The sequence below is a fragment of the Punctularia strigosozonata genome (genome assembly GCF_000264995.1).
Source record: "Punctularia strigosozonata HHB-11173 SS5 unplaced genomic scaffold PUNSTscaffold_3, whole genome shotgun sequence".
Classification (NCBI taxonomy): domain Eukaryota; kingdom Fungi; phylum Basidiomycota; class Agaricomycetes; order Corticiales; family Punctulariaceae; genus Punctularia; species Punctularia strigosozonata.
In genome coordinates, this window is record NW_006767435.1 from 1,492,804 (window position 1) to 1,506,976 (window position 14,173).

At 53.1% G+C, this 14,173-nt stretch overlaps 6 protein-coding genes and 2 non-coding genes across 8 annotated transcripts; 3 read left to right on the forward strand and 5 right to left on the reverse strand.

The window, feature by feature from the left end:
• Positions 1-17: 17 nt before the first annotated feature.
• Positions 18-2,123, reverse strand: PUNSTDRAFT_141926 (uncharacterized protein; the record flags this gene model as incomplete). Its single annotated transcript, XM_007381088.1, has 8 exons — positions 18-354; positions 415-528; positions 579-663; positions 726-792; positions 842-963; positions 1,022-1,169; positions 1,219-1,259; positions 1,308-2,123. The coding sequence occupies 8 exons, from the start codon at positions 2,121-2,123 to the stop codon at positions 188-190; spliced, it is 1,560 nt and encodes a 519-aa protein (XP_007381150.1). The 3' UTR covers positions 18-187.
• Positions 2,124-4,355: 2,232 nt separating this feature from the next.
• Positions 4,356-5,831, reverse strand: PUNSTDRAFT_50545 (nuclease PA3). Its single transcript, XM_007381089.1, has 5 exons — positions 5,580-5,831; positions 5,359-5,513; positions 5,284-5,299; positions 4,946-5,224; positions 4,356-4,873 (listed from the first exon to the last, which is right to left on the reverse strand). Exons 1-5 carry the CDS (start codon positions 5,661-5,663, stop codon positions 4,451-4,453), a joined length of 957 nt encoding a protein of 318 aa, XP_007381151.1. The 5' UTR covers positions 5,664-5,831; the 3' UTR covers positions 4,356-4,450.
• Positions 5,832-6,201: 370 nt separating this feature from the next.
• Positions 6,202-6,281, forward strand: PUNSTDRAFT_t25. Its single transcript has one exon. It is a non-coding gene; the product is annotated as a tRNA-Gln (tRNA).
• A 68-nt stretch (positions 6,282-6,349) lies between these two features.
• Positions 6,350-6,430, forward strand: PUNSTDRAFT_t26. Its single transcript has one exon. It is a non-coding gene; the product is annotated as a tRNA-Gln (tRNA).
• A 113-nt stretch (positions 6,431-6,543) lies between these two features.
• Positions 6,544-7,897, reverse strand: PUNSTDRAFT_98787 (UPF0005-domain-containing protein). Its single transcript, XM_007381090.1, has 7 exons — positions 7,636-7,897; positions 7,563-7,573; positions 7,434-7,501; positions 7,298-7,379; positions 7,040-7,241; positions 6,875-6,980; positions 6,544-6,813 (listed from the first exon to the last, which is right to left on the reverse strand). Exons 1-7 carry the CDS (start codon positions 7,874-7,876, stop codon positions 6,690-6,692), a joined length of 834 nt encoding a protein of 277 aa, XP_007381152.1. The 5' UTR covers positions 7,877-7,897; the 3' UTR covers positions 6,544-6,689.
• Positions 7,898-9,177: 1,280 nt separating this feature from the next.
• PUNSTDRAFT_24969 (uncharacterized protein) lies at positions 9,178-10,097 on the forward strand (the record flags this gene model as incomplete). The annotated part of the gene is made up of 2 exons (XM_007381091.1): positions 9,178-9,858; positions 9,909-10,097. Coding segments are annotated over 2 exons (870 nt in total), but the record flags the coding sequence as incomplete, so codon positions are not given.
• Positions 10,098-10,787: 690 nt separating this feature from the next.
• Positions 10,788-12,746, reverse strand: PUNSTDRAFT_131787 (uncharacterized protein; the record flags this gene model as incomplete). The annotated part of the gene is made up of 8 exons (XM_007381092.1): positions 10,788-10,809; positions 10,878-11,035; positions 11,102-11,467; positions 11,516-12,042; positions 12,091-12,206; positions 12,261-12,515; positions 12,567-12,672; positions 12,722-12,746. 8 exons carry the CDS (start codon positions 12,744-12,746, stop codon positions 10,788-10,790), a joined length of 1,575 nt encoding a protein of 524 aa, XP_007381154.1.
• A 515-nt stretch (positions 12,747-13,261) lies between these two features.
• On the reverse strand, positions 13,262-14,029 carry PUNSTDRAFT_61904 (uncharacterized protein; the record flags this gene model as incomplete). Its single annotated transcript, XM_007381093.1, has 3 exons — positions 13,262-13,540; positions 13,671-13,840; positions 13,900-14,029. The coding sequence occupies 3 exons, from the start codon at positions 14,027-14,029 to the stop codon at positions 13,262-13,264; spliced, it is 579 nt and encodes a 192-aa protein (XP_007381155.1).
• Positions 14,030-14,173: the final 144 nt, after the last annotated feature.

A 14,173-nucleotide genomic window follows, 5' to 3' on the forward strand; every position in this document is an offset into this window, starting at 1 on the left:
TTTCCTTCACATTTCGGGGGAACAGCATGCATTCGAGGATACCACGCACAATCGAACTGTAGTTTACATTTGTATTTGGTACACTCCGTACGCGATGGTCTATGGGGTATAGATATGTCTGGTATATGACCGCGCAGTACGAGATGGATGAGGTCGTGGAGCATGGCGCGAAAGTCCGAGCTGCATTTCAGGACGTGTGCCGTAGCTTCTTCATGCGAGGGTTGGATTCAGCCTTGAGATTGCAAAAGAGGAAATGTCTCCGAGGGCCTGAAGCCGCGGACGCAACCCGGGTGCCGATAGGCGCCGCGTCAGTACCCACTCCGCGCATTCCGAGAGAGAACATTCTGTCAAACACTGGACAATGGGACGGATGAGCGAACTCAGAAACGGTAAATTCGCCTATAGCACGCTCACGGGCAGCGACGAAGGTCTTGGCGTGGTTTTGACAGTTAAGATTGGTTAAACTTAGAGGGGGGTTGGCCTCCAAATTTCGACAGTATCGGAACACCATGGACGGTTGGCAGGGACCTGTTCATCACGGTGTCAAGTGGAAGGGACTTCGACTGGTTGACGCTTACCGTAACGGAATATTTGATGGTAGCACTGCCGCCACTTTTCCTCCACCAACCGTGCACAAGTGGGCGGGTCTGGGCATGTAGGACACTAAAAGGTCGATGGTGAGCGCCCGTAAATCCGAGTGCAGTAAATCGCTCAGTTCAACTCACGCATTGATAATCCCTCGCCATTTGCACTAGCCCAAGCTTGAGAACTCGCTCAAGGAACCATGTTCTCCTACCAAGATAGTGAAGATCTGGGGATTCTACCACATCACGGAACATACCTTTTCTCGAGCTTTAACAGCGTTTCACGACTCAGGGTGCCCATCTCGGCGTCGTTCCAGCCGCCAGGATTGTCAAGAACGAAGCGACTTGCTTCACAGTATATGTCTGCTTCGTCGAATAGCTGCCATAATTCGTGAATCACGCAACGACATCGGATATATAGAAACCGCATGACCTACCTCTGCAATGCGCATAGCCTTGATTGGGTGACCAGCAGCATAGGTGAGGAGGAAGTGATTGCACTCCTTGGTCAGTTCAGGTACGCACAGCTTGTGCGAGATATTGAGGAGACCTTCAACGTTGGCCCATGTAATCGTGCATTGGAGGCTAAAGCATCATTGAGACCTGTTAAGTCACAATTCACGGCGAAGCGTACTTGGGGTAAATCCACTTGAGAAAATCGTGGAAAGTGGATGCCTGCGGCACCCTCAGCGCAATTTCGGGGCATAAACATTGACGACCCACCCTCTCTTCTTTGAGCACGATGCATGCGGTCAGGCCTTCAGAATCCTTGCGCTTAATCTTCGCGTGGGCGGGACTCGCCCCTGGCGGCAGTTTGACTATAGGAGGTGACACATCGTTCTTGCTGTCGTCTGCCTTCTCCGCTACATTGCTTCCTTCGAGTTTCTGGCGAGCTTTCTCCCATTGTCTTTGTGAGAGGCCAGTACTGCTCCCTTCCCCTCGGCCTAAATCCTGGGCGTCTTGTTCGGAGTTGATGAATTCGAGATCAGCATCGGTTTCTTCAGCTTCAGATCCTGCCTCGCTAGTAGGAAGGTACGTTGTTTCAGAGCGTGCCTGGCCCTTATTCGTGTTGGAGGCCGGATCGAGAGCACCAGACTGGGAGTGGCTCCGAGGACGGGCTATCGTGATGACCGAAGACATGGATCGTCGCTTCGTCTTATCCCCCGTCTCCGACCAGGAGCCGCTGAGTGCGGCCTCGAAGAAGGGGCTGGCGAAGTACAGCACCTCCTTGTGGGCCCAGAACGTGGTGCTCTCGACGACGATCTTGACCGTGCCGGGGAACTTGTGGAACTTGCTGAACGTCTCGTCGACGGCGATCGAGTCCTCTTCCCCGTCCGACTCGTCGGGCGGTGCGGCGCTCGACGCGCTGCCTTCCGCGGAGTCGGACATCTCTTCGAGCAGCCATCGTCCTGGTGGTGAGCCGGCGCTGGAGCGAAAGATTCCGGACGCAGCCGCGCGCGTTTCGATTGGCGAGCTCAGCTGAGGGTTGTTGGCGCCACGAGAGTTCCTCGCTATCAGAATGTGCGATGGGTTGGACATCAGAGATGTGAGCGGTATATACTGTCCCGATGATAGCAGCTCGCTTGGGCGGCGAAGGGAGGGACAGCGAATCAATGTACACGTGAGACGTCGTGACCGTGAACGCGGTTAACCTGGTCATAGACCCCGACCACTGCTACCTTCGCTATCACCGTCTCACTAGTAATCCTCTGTGTGGGATTATTAGGACCCTATTGCAAACTCTGCAGAGTTTGGCTAGGCCTACCCCATCTCGTCTATCACTCGAACGAATCAGGGCCCAGGGGCCATATATTGCTCAGCGCGCATCTGTGGATGTATGCGTGTGCTCACTTTAACATGAGTTCCAGGATGAAGTGAGTAGCCGTTCGTGCACGGCTTATCGCTATGTTTGCTCGATTCATAGCCCGTATAGTGAATGCTACTGCGAGCTGTCCTTCGATGCAGACGGCTACATCTTGCCTGCCCAGTTCCCAGCCACTCTTCGGAACGTTGATCTCAAAGGACTAGAAAAGGAAGTACAAACCATTAGTCGCAAAATGATCGCGATTCTACAGAAATACAACACATCTCTGCCAGTTTCTCGACCCGCCTGAACTCCTCTCCGAGGTTTTCGCGTATGCACAGGACAACGGGCATAAGAGGTGATCGTGATACCAACCTCTTGATCGTGTCGGTGGATTTCGCTGTCCACTCATACCGCCACCTGCACATGTCTACAGCGATCGGCGGCGCGTCGCATTTGGTACTCCATCCCTGTGGAACACCTTGGACCTCAGATATAGGTCGCGTTGTTTATACCTCTATGATCATTCCTGCTTCCTTTTGAGGATCTTCGGCTCCCTTCACATTTGGGCTCTTGACGAGCGCCGGTCGGCTGCTCGACGATGCATCGAGGATCTTGGAACTGGATGTTCGAATCTTGGACGGGTTCGATGCATTCGACAATTTTCGGGGTTTGTTACCGGCGTTGCAACGCTTGAAGACACGGAAGTGATCCACGGATGGCTAGCCTCTTCGACGGCGCCCAATCTTCGGTCACTGGAGCTTCAAGGCGCATCAATATCCACATGGATCTCGCCCTTGTTCTCCTCTCCGAATTTGCGCTACTTTCGAACTGATCAAAGATACGATCCGACTTCTCCGTCATTGGAACATGCCCTCAATGTTCTCCGGGAGATACAACAGCTGCATGAGCTTCATCTTTGTTATAACGTGCCGGTCCCGTCAGAAGGCTCTCAGCGGCCAAACATATACACCACGCACTCCGTTCAAATGCCTGCTCTCCGAACGCTATTCCTTACTGGCAGAGAACATGATACCCTCGCATTCCTACTGCATCTTCCCTCCTTGGCCTGACCAATCTGTTCATGGTCTGAGATGAAGACGCGGACCGACCAGTGGGATATCGGACGGCTGCATTGCGACCTTCTCACACCATCATCAGCGGCAGTCGTCGGTTACCGTGTTTATCGAATCCACGATCTAGTTCAGTTAACCTATGGCCCGCTCATCGGTTCTGACCTTGCCGGCTGGAAATCATACCCGCTCACGTTTCGTTTTCAATCGCTTGCACACAGTGTCAGCTAGAGCAAGCTGCAAGCACGGATGGGAGCCATCAAGCCACGGTAATGATTCTTGAATACGACCAAGGCATCCTGGGTTCGGGATTGGAATGCACTCTGCTTTGCCAAAATCCTCAAGTGCGCACATTGCTGCTGGGCGACGGCGCTGTGGCTCAGAGAGTTCTCGAAGGGATGGTCACTGATTGCCCTCGTGGACATAGCGGCATCCCGGCTCCAAACCGCTCTTCACTGGTCATTTTCATCGATGAGAAATCATTCAGGTCTCCGGAACTCGTCGACATCACGGAGCTCTGTCTCAACCTTTGTGGAGAAGCGCAATTCCAGCAACAATCGTGATGGTGGTGCTATGAAGAGACCCCAACCCATCGAGTCGTCAAATTTCCAATCCTTCCTGTTCCAAGAGGTCGTGATCGCGGCGTTCGAGGCACTCGAAACGCTGGTGTGGGTGAGAGTGAACGGTGAAGATGTCTGCATATTATGCGAAGGGGTTCCGCACCACTGAGTGTCCAACCACCAGTGCCTGAATCTATCATAGGACCGAGACAGTATGAATGCCTGTTGCTACTCCTTCATGTCGTTTCCCCTAGTCATTCCGGGCGTAATGACCACGGATGCAAACTGTACAGCCTAGGTACAGGCCAGGTATCACTCTAAATCGTACTTCTCCAGGATTAGTTCAGTCGATGTATTAGTGTGTCCGTGGTTCTATGCTACTAGGGCGGACAAGGCGCAACGCCGGAACAAGTGACCAGCGACAATTTTTTAGATGCCAGCATCAGGGCCCAGCACCCAGGACGGGTTCTCGACGAGCACGACCTCCCTGTCCTTTTTGTAGTGCCCGGCCACGACCAGGTCCAGCCACTTTCCAAGCCGGACGGCCGCCCTCGAGACCTGCACCTCGACGATGGGGTAAGCACCACGCGCGTACCCGCTCGTGAGCAGATCCGTGTTGTTATAGATCTGCGAGTACACGAAGTCGCACGTCCAGGCGTTGGACTCGCGCGCCCATTCGAGGGCGCAGCCGAGAGAGGTGGACGGGTCCGTGCAGGACAGCATCGAGGAGACGGGGACGAACAGCGTGTCGGCCTTGATGCGCGAGAGGAGCGAGGTGAAGAAGGGCGAGATGGACGTGTTGGAGAACCGGGTCACGTTCGCGAGCGAGTAGAGGATCTTTCCGTCCCAGACCTAAATATTCGCGAAACGCGGTCAGTCACGGCAACGTAGCATGCGGCGAAGTGTCTAGAGCTGGCGACTCACCGCGTGAAGCTCCGTCTTCGCCCCGCCGAAGGTCACGTCAAAGTCGTTACCGCCGACCGCGATTCCGCTCGCGTGCAGCGGCTGCGCGACGTCCCCGAGGAAGTGCACGACCCACTTCAGCGCCTCGGAGCAGGTGATGTTTGTGCCGCCCTTGAGCTTGCCGGCTTTCACCTGATCCACGCAACCCGCGAGGATCTCGGTCTGGTTCGCGATGGCGCGGACGACGCACCCGCCGGCCGTGCAGTCGCGGTTGTAGAAGACGTTGCAAACACCGGGCGGCTGGTATGGGATAACGTTGTCAGCTTCGGGAAAACCCTTTTGAGAACAAGGATGCGCACGTTGTCCGAGCTGTCGCTGATGAAACGGGCAGACCGTTAGGACGGTCAAACCTCTGTGTTGCAGAATGGACGTACATCCAGTGCCACTGGAAGCTGAACGCTCCTTCCGGAGTGTGGGCAAAGCTATCCGCCCATGCAGCAGCCTGTCCTATGGAACCATTGTACATGGGCTCCAGAATCTCCTGCAAGACCGAGGTCGTGTGGTGGCTTATCAGCTTTTCGGCCATGAACTGCGAACAAAGCACGAGAGAACACGTTCAGGATCGGTTCCGTAACACATTCTAGGAGAGACCTACGCCAATCTGGTTGTGCACGTCCGTGTTCCATGCTGAAGCGGCGGCGAAGAGGCCGAATAGAGGAGCGATACGGCGCAGCAACATGGCCAGCAGTTCGAGAGTGCGCTATCGGGGAAAACGGACACGGAACGGTCGTGCCAGTCGCCTCAGCCTATTTCTAGCGCTCGGTCGCTGCGTTGATGGATGTGCATACTGTCCACATGAACCTGCTGAGATAAAGGCCGCACCACGTCAAAGCGAGGGCGCGTCGTGGGACCCGGAGGAGAGGATCACACACGACGGGCAACCGTGGTCAACGCCACACTGACCACGTTGGCGAATGAGGTATCACCAAAATGTGCCGTATGTATCTATCTACTATATGGAATATATACCGGACAAGCCATGGCAGAGGCGAAATTATGAATAGACCACGTAGTGATGTAAGATTAGCCGGAACTCAGCACCGCGTAACTTACAGCTGCTTCAATTCTCTGGAATCGCACCGTACGACTACCTGGATTAACCAGCGCGGTCCCAATACCGGATCAACCGGGCCCTAGGGCCTCGCACTATGTAGTGGCTAATTGGCGAAGATTGTCTGATTACCCATCTATAAAGACAAACACGCGAAGCTCAGCATGGCTCTGTAGTGTAGAGGTTATCACTCAAGATTCTGATCCCAAGATTCTTGTAACCCAGGTTCGAGTCCTGGCAGGGCCTGTTCTTTTCTTTCTACTCCTCGCTGGTACCAAATATCATATAATGCATACACGCTGGCTTGCGTGCGCGGCTCTGTAGTGTAGAGGTTATCACTCAAGATTCTGAATTCTGGCTTTCTTGAAACCCAGGTTCGAGTCCTGGCAGGGCCTTACGTTTTGTTCTTCTGTGTGGCGAGCGTGAACGGGGAACCAGCGATGCATTATTACCACGATACTGGGAGACTATACGGCGCAGAGTCACACAGTAAAGGGATTACTATTCCCGGAATTTTAGCGTAGTATATGTAATCACAATATCGATAAAAGTACATCATCCTAGCCAAGTAACAGCAGCGACAATTTAGCTTCCGAATTCAACCATTCATTAGTATGCCCTTCTTTCAAGATTTCGTGCACTGCTCAGACGGGTTTAGTCGGATCTGGCGTTGTTGAGGAGGCGAAGAATGTTGAGGAAGAGGTTGATGAAGTCGAGATAGAGCGAGATGGCACCCATGATGAACTCGTCGGGTGACAGGCGGGCGTTGATAATGTAGCTGTGAGAGAGCATGAGACAGTGAATACACAGGACACGGCAAAACAAGGATCGCGACGCACGTATCGTAGACGACATAACCGGAGAAAAGGAGCGTGCCGCCAATCGCGAAGAGCAGATCGGTGGTCTTGCTGAAGGGGAGGAAAACACCGACGAAACCAGCCATTACTATACACATGTCCCGTGTTAGTCGCTTGCAGCGGGATCTGGGCGAAGAAGTCGCTTACCGAGCGCGATAAGGCCACCGAAAAGCCAGGGACCCATACCCGAGAAATCGTACTTGCTCTGCAAGGTGAACAGGGTGAGGCCGAGGAAGACGCCGAGCGTAATCAGCAGAGCCTGTAGGACGATGACATTGTCGTAGAACGAGACCGCGACACCGAGGGTAAAGGCTTCCATCGCGGTGAAGGTGGACAGGAGGACGAAGTTCTGCAAACTAAAGGTGAGCATTGGGCCGCTTAAGAACAGGAAGCGGTGAAGCGCACAAGAGGGTGTGAGTGACGCTTCCAGTAGAGGAAACCGAGGTTGATGATCGTTCCAAGGAGCGGGACATAGAACGACCATGGGCTGAAGAGCAAGGGAGGTTAGGCACGGATGGGAGCACGACTAATTGACACTCACTGCGTCTGGACCCAAAAGATCGCGGACGGAGACTGTGACAGTCCACCGGAAACGATGCATGTCGCTAGCTATTCAGCCAAATCAGCAATTTAACTATTGTGTTCACCGGTAGAGGCGCGTGCAACGTACAATCTGACAGACTGGGAAGGGCTTCGCATCAGGGGCTGATCTCCGGTCTTCCAACAGCACAGCGCAGACTCACAGAGGATAGTGTAAACCTTGCGGACAAACGCGTTCCGAACTTCTAGCGAGCTCTCGGACACGGTGACGCCGTACTTGAAGTCGTCCGGGATGTCGCCGGCGAGGGGCTGGTCGTAGATGGCGGCGCCGCTGGTGCTCGCGCGGGGTGAACCGGAGAGGAGGGGCTGGCGCGCCTCTTCTTCAATGCCGGGCTGCTTGCTCTGGTAGGACGGCGGGGGAACAGTGTACGGTGATGAACTCATGACGGTGGTGGATGGTCGAAGTCAAGATTGAGCGCGGTTTGCGCAGCTGGGAGAGGTACAGTGTTGAATCACTCCTTGATGCACTATCACTCCTTGATGCAATCGGCTCTCCCGCCTTTCACTGGCTCAGAACCCTCTTATAATTAATTCATAGTGTACCTTCATACTGTTGCAAGAATGTATCAAGTTTTCTAGTCCGTGGGGCAAATGGTCGATTTTTGAAAAATCATCGAGTGCCTGAGAATGAACATTCTGGCACATTGCGCTAAGGAGTTGGGCCCAGAACTGCTCTCAACATCGCTGGCAGTCACATTTTTTCGACTCTTCCTTATGAAACATCATCCTGGCTACATTTTTTGCTATGACACCAAGTTCCAAATCGTCGATGCCGGGTCCATAGCTTGCATTTTCAGGCTTGAACCCCATCTGAGCCCGACGCGCGTCGGCCAACTGACCGCGCGCCAATACATTCTGTGACTCGAACAGTCACACCGGGTAACCGGAGGGATCAGTAAGCGGTGCATCAAGGAGTGATAGAGGCGACCTGGCGACCTCGTTTACAAAATGCCTCACTGACGCTGCCCTCCGGTTCGTTTTGCTCCAAAAAATATTCCTCAGGATGCTACAGCTCGCAGCTTTCATATGAGAGGCTTACTTTGCCATGAACTGCGGTATTGCAGGTACTATGGACCCCTCTCACGTGACTGCATCAAGGAGTGATTGAACACTGTACTTCAAGCACCTGGACTCAGCAGATGCTGTGCGAGCGTCTACGTCCGAGAAGGGCAGGTTGTTCGCACGATTATACATTGATTCACTTCCTGCACGTTCGCTTCTATGCAGCGCAGGTACATGTGAATGCATGACGACTGCATACATAATCACTTTCAGCACCGATGACGATGATGACATAGATAACAGAGCTGCAGCAGAACAATAGGGGGACTCAAAGTTGGCGATTATGCACTGATTATGTGTTGGATTATGCGTCGATTCTGTGTCGATTCTGGTGTCGCTACACGACTATAATCCGACTCTCAACTTTGAACCCCCCGCTACACCAGCTGATTATGTCCGTATTATGTGCGTGATTCCTTGTCTGCCGACACTTCGGCACGTCCATCGGAGCTGCAATATATTGGATCCCGAACAATGGGCTTGCCACGAGATTGAGTTAGATACCGCGTGTGTCGCTTTCCCCCATGCCTCGACACTCCGTACGAGCACGAAGCATACGCGACCTCGTAGAGGGATATACACTGCAATTGCTAGCAGAAGGCAGGTCAGAAGAGCAATCATCCTCAGATAGCTCTATGGACACCTCCGGGTCATCAGCATCGGAGTCTTCGAGCTCATCGGGCTCATCAGAGCAGGCCGATGACTATCAGCCGCTTTCGCAGCTCTACCTTCGTGAGCTTGCAGCAATCCAGGCCTCACGGTACATGAACGAACGCGAGGCTATCATTAAAACACCCGAGAACATACAGCTTCTTCTTCACCAATACAAGGTTGATTTTCCCGATATATTCCGCAGCTTCACGGGCATATCTCCAGCCTGCTTCGACAATATCCTATGCTGCATCGGCACAGATCCTGCATTCCATAACAACTCCAACAATCCTCAGATGCCTGTGGATCAGCAATTGGCCATAGCATTGTACCGGTTTCGTCACTTTGGCAATGCAGTGAGCGTGCTGAAGGTAGCTCTGTGGGCTGGTGTCTCTGTGGGAACCGTGATTGGGGTCACCAAGCATGTCATGGCTGCAGTTTGCGGAGACTCAGGTCTTCGCCATGGTGCTATTGCTTTCCCAGATGCAGAAGCAAAGGAGAAGGCAAAATCCTGGGTCGAGACCATGTCATGTTCAGGATGGCGCGATGGCTGGCTTATGGTCGATGGGACTCTTATTCCCTTGTATGAGCGGCCGGCATTCTTTGGGAATACGTGGTATGACAGGAAAAGCAACTATTCTATGAACCTGCAGGTTAGTGCACTCTGAGCCCCTGCAATCACTTTACACTGACTTGTTCTCAGCTGGTGTCTACACCTGATCTCCAGATCATCGACTACAGTGTAGGGCTTCCTGGCAGTCAGCATGACTCCACTGCATGGGCAGAGACAAGAATCTATAAGGAGCACGAGAAACTCCTGAACAGTGATGAATGGGTCTGGGGTGATTCTGCATATCCCTTAGAAACATGGTGCCAGGCACCATACAAGAAGTCAGTATTACCAATATACCACGGTGTATATGACTAAAAAGGTGTTATAGGCCTGAAAGTGAGCTTGCGGAAAACAGGAAGCACAATTACTATGTTTCTAAAATCCGTGTTCGGAGCGAACACTGTGTCGGTTTCCTCAAAGGGCGCTTTTCATCACTGCGAGGCCTTCGTGTTCAAATCGACAATCCCAAGAAGATCCAGTTTGCTGCATTGTGGATACACACATGTGTTATTCTCCACGCAGTTGCGATCAAACATGAAGCTGGTACGGACTTGGCTGCAGATGAATTCTACGCTGCAGGACTTGATATCATGAGGGAAGAGGCTGGGGCGCAAGAAGAGGTGCAAGTTGCACCTTATACCATTGCAAGTAGGCATGCAGCATTACAAAGGGGACAGCAGAAACGTGAGCAGCTCAAGAGAGTTCTATTCGAGCAGCTATCACTTTGATTAGCCACAATATACTGTAGATATTATAACGAGACAGTCTATGCACAGTTCGAAGTGATGCAATGCAATCCATTACTATGTCCATCAAGCGGGTGTGGAGGACAAGGAACTACTAAGTTATTCAGTGCAGGGGGATTAAGTTGAAGGATGCGGCCACATGTCCGACATGCCAGAGTCCAATAGCACAGGGAGATCAAACACAGCATTGTTATGACTTGGCAATGCATCCGTCATGGAAAAGCTATTCGGAGTATTCCATGAATCTGATGCAAGAATATGAGACTCGAGGTGACACGCAAACATCAAAGACGTACTATCGTGGCTCACTGACATCGCCGGATCGGACCCCAATGCGGGGTTGTTGACACTGCTGGAACTGAGACCGTGCTGGATCCGTGCAAGCTCTATCTGAGCTTGCATCATCTGCAGTTCATGCCGGCGACGGTGTTCGGACTCCTCTGCCTCGAATCTGTTCTTCTGCTGATTGAGCTGTAGATCACGCCGTGTGCGCTCAGCCTCACGTCTGACTTTACTATCAGCCCGTGAGGCTGCTACCTCTATTCGGACGCGATGCTCAGCCTCCGAGATCTTGTCGAGACGGTCAAAAGGATTGTTCTCCTTCTTCCGTTTCGACTGAGCATCCTCGAGCTTGCCAGTCGTGGTATCCAGCTCGTCAGATTTGCGTTTGGCCGAGCCACTGTTACTGTTAACTCCAGGCGCCAACAACACTGCAGTCTCTATCTGCTTCTGATCCTGTGGCTTAGAGGTAGTTGGCGATGACAGCACGTTATCCAAGTGGGGCGAACCCACATGAGAGTCAGTGATGGATGAGATCTCTGACCCGGGGTGGCCAGAATAAGAGCTGCTATCCCCGCTGGAGCGGCGAAAGCTCCGGTGACGAGCAGAAGGCGTCGGTATATCCTGCGGCATGGTGAGAACGAGGAATGTGCAGTAAACATCATGTCGTACCTTGTCTGCGAATGCTGCCGCTCCAGTGTCACCCGGATCGTTCCCGCTGCCCGTGCCGTACCCACCACTCAGGGTATACCCATCATCCGCGCCATACCCCCTGCCCACGCTGTACACGTCGCCCAAGACATATCCACCATTCGTGTCGTACCCACCGCCCACGACATACCCGTTATTCGTGTCGTAGCTGTCACCCGCAACGTACCCGCCGCCAGCAAGGTGCCTGTCGCCTGTGCCGTTGCTTTCGCCGTGACCATCGCTCGTGTCGTACCTGCCACCCGCGTCACCACCACTTTCGCTCACGTTGTCACCATCGCCCGTGCCGTCACCATTTCCCGTGTCTTCGCCACCACCCCCGTCGATGTCCGAACTCGAGCCCTGGGTAATGGATCGCTTTGCATATGACCCAAGAGCGGAGAGATCCAATTTGGTGCCACTATGTGCAATCGCAGAACGATCCACAATCGGACTAGCACCCATGAGGATATTCATGCGCTTGTACCACGGGAATGCGGTCTGGATTTTATCTGTAATGCCATTAGACAGTGTACTGAGCAGCACAAAGAAGAACATACCCCATATATTCTGAAGCGTAGATCCGGGCGTGATCTCATGCTCCCGATCATCGTCGATGAGGCCTTGACCAGTCTCGGATAACATCTGACGCTGCTTTCGATATATTTTCTTGAGGCTATATCAAGAAAAGGGTCACACGTAGCTAAGATAAGAGTCAAACAAGACATACTTGGCGACACGGTTCTTGATACACGTTGAGAGGCGATCCAGGTCTTCATCCACGTACTCTTCGGTGATCCGCTGATTATTGAAGAAAATGGTGCGAGCAAGTTGTCGATAGAGCTGAGTACTGTTCTTTCCTACACCCGACACTGGGGTACCATTTGGCCCTTTGTCGAATCCGAAGGCTTGCTTGTACGTCGAGCTAGCCTCCACGGCTGTCAACAGGCTGTCGGTAAGGTGATGGTTGGCTGGCGGCCTCCATCTGTATGCAGTTGAGCCTGTGCATGGACATAAAGAAGTTGGAATGACGGACTCGACGTCCCGCTTCTCTACATTCTCCTGCTTTTCTATCTTCTCCGCTTTCGCCTTCCTACTTCTAGTCTGCCTTGCCGGAGCAGCATTGGTCTGCAATGGCGAAACTACTTTATAGGTGTGAATATGTCGAGTCAAACACACTGCGGGACGTACCAGACTTCTTCGACTTGTTCACCATCTACTGAATGCGCTGGCGGCGCAATGCGGACCGTTATTGGACCGCAATCGAATCCCTAGGTTGCACCAGACGTCGTCATTACAAGTCTGTGAGTAATCGGGCATGTTCCATACGTGTATAAGTTAGACAGAAGGAATGAGGTGGAGTATAGCGTAGGTAGCCAACGTCGACGCTGATGGTGGAAGGAACGAAGGGAAGCGGAGAGCGTGCCCGTGATCGACTCATCCGAACTTTGAGACTCCGCTGTAGCGGAGCATCGTAGCAGAATCAGATTATGGGTCGAATCGAGTGTAGCAGCTCTGGAGCTGCTACACTCGATTACCCCGTAATCCGCGTCCATAATCGACTTTCTAATCGACTCCATAATCCGTCCCATAATCGCCAACTTTGAGTCCCCCTAATCAACACGATTATACGATGCAACGAGAGCGAGTTGTGAGTGTATCTAGCGATTATGGACATTATAATGATACAGTAAGCACGAACGAAAAGCTCCATCCTGGTCGTCAGCATCGTCATGACGATGGCGGCGGTGGACCCTGGCTAGAAGACGTCGTCGACCCAGCACCGTTCGCCACGCCACCCTCTACCTTCGCTGCGCCTGCCGCTTCCGCCTCGATCTGCTGCGCGAGCTTGGCCTCGGCCTGTATTCGCTCGAGAGCGCGTACAACCTTCGACTGAAGGTAATGCGAGTACACGGGCTGCGATTTGGACTTGAGGCGCGACGAGGTTGCTGCTGAGCCTTTTTCTGGCGGAGGCGGTGGGGAGTTGGCTTTGAAGAGGTGCTCGTAGTGCTGCAAGGTCCGTCAGCCCTCTGTCTCCAGCTCGTTCCGGGAACCGAAAGCAAGGTTAGGGGGGAGGTGAGAAGGCCATAGGGAAAGGGAACGCGAAGAGAGGAGGCACCGGAAAGGGAAGTGTACGCACTTTACTCGCAACCTCGAGCGGATCGGTTCGCTTCAAGTTGAGGATGAGCTGTGCTTCATCTAACGTCATACGGTGCTCCCGGGTGAGCTTGTCCGTTATGGACCCCGAGGTGGCGTTCGACACGCCGGCCGCGTCGCCCGCCAGGCCGCCCTCCGGTCGATGCTTTGCATCTATCACCGTATTGCGGATCAGCATTTCGAGTTGACCTATCAATATGGGTGAAACATACTCTTGACGGCTTGCCGACCTGCCTCGTAGAACGCCTTGCCAAGTATGCGTGCGCCTGTCGTAGCGATCTGTACGAGGACGCGAGGAGATGCCTGCCATACATTCTTGAGTATCCCTTGTAAGCTCACCATTCATCAATTCGGAACAAACCATGAATACAGTCACAGCGAAGTACTGCTGTCCAGAGTCGTGTGTTATGCAAGCAAGCTGCGGGTGCAGACACGAATTCCGACCGGCAGGAATACGCCCCGTTACGTCACGTGCGACCGTCTAAA

What these genes read in the sequence shown, in the direction of transcription:
- PUNSTDRAFT_50545 (XM_007381089.1), bottom strand. Translation starts at nt 5,663, where the DNA reads ATGTTGCTGCGCCGTATCGCTCCTCTATTCGGCCTCTTCGCCGCCGCT. An exon ending in ACGTGCACAACCAGATTGGC is followed by an intron (nt 5,514 to 5,579) that starts GTAGGTCTCTCC and finishes CTTTGTTCGCAG; the next exon opens with TTCATGGCCGAAAAGCTGAT. An exon ending in CGAAGACGGAGCTTCACGCG is followed by an intron (nt 4,874 to 4,945) that starts GTGAGTCGCCAG and finishes GCGAATATTTAG; the next exon opens with GTCTGGGACGGAAAGATCCT.
- PUNSTDRAFT_98787 (XM_007381090.1), bottom strand. Translation starts at nt 7,876, where the DNA reads ATGAGTTCATCACCGTACACTGTTCCCCCGCCGTCCTACCAGAGCAAG. An exon ending in ATCTTTTGGGTCCAGACGCA is followed by an intron (nt 7,380 to 7,433) that starts GTGAGTGTCAAT and finishes CTTGCTCTTCAG; the next exon opens with CCCATGGTCGTTCTATGTCC. An exon ending in CGGTGGCCTTATCGCGCTCG is followed by an intron (nt 6,981 to 7,039) that starts GTAAGCGACTTC and finishes ACATGTGTATAG; the next exon opens with TAATGGCTGGTTTCGTCGGT.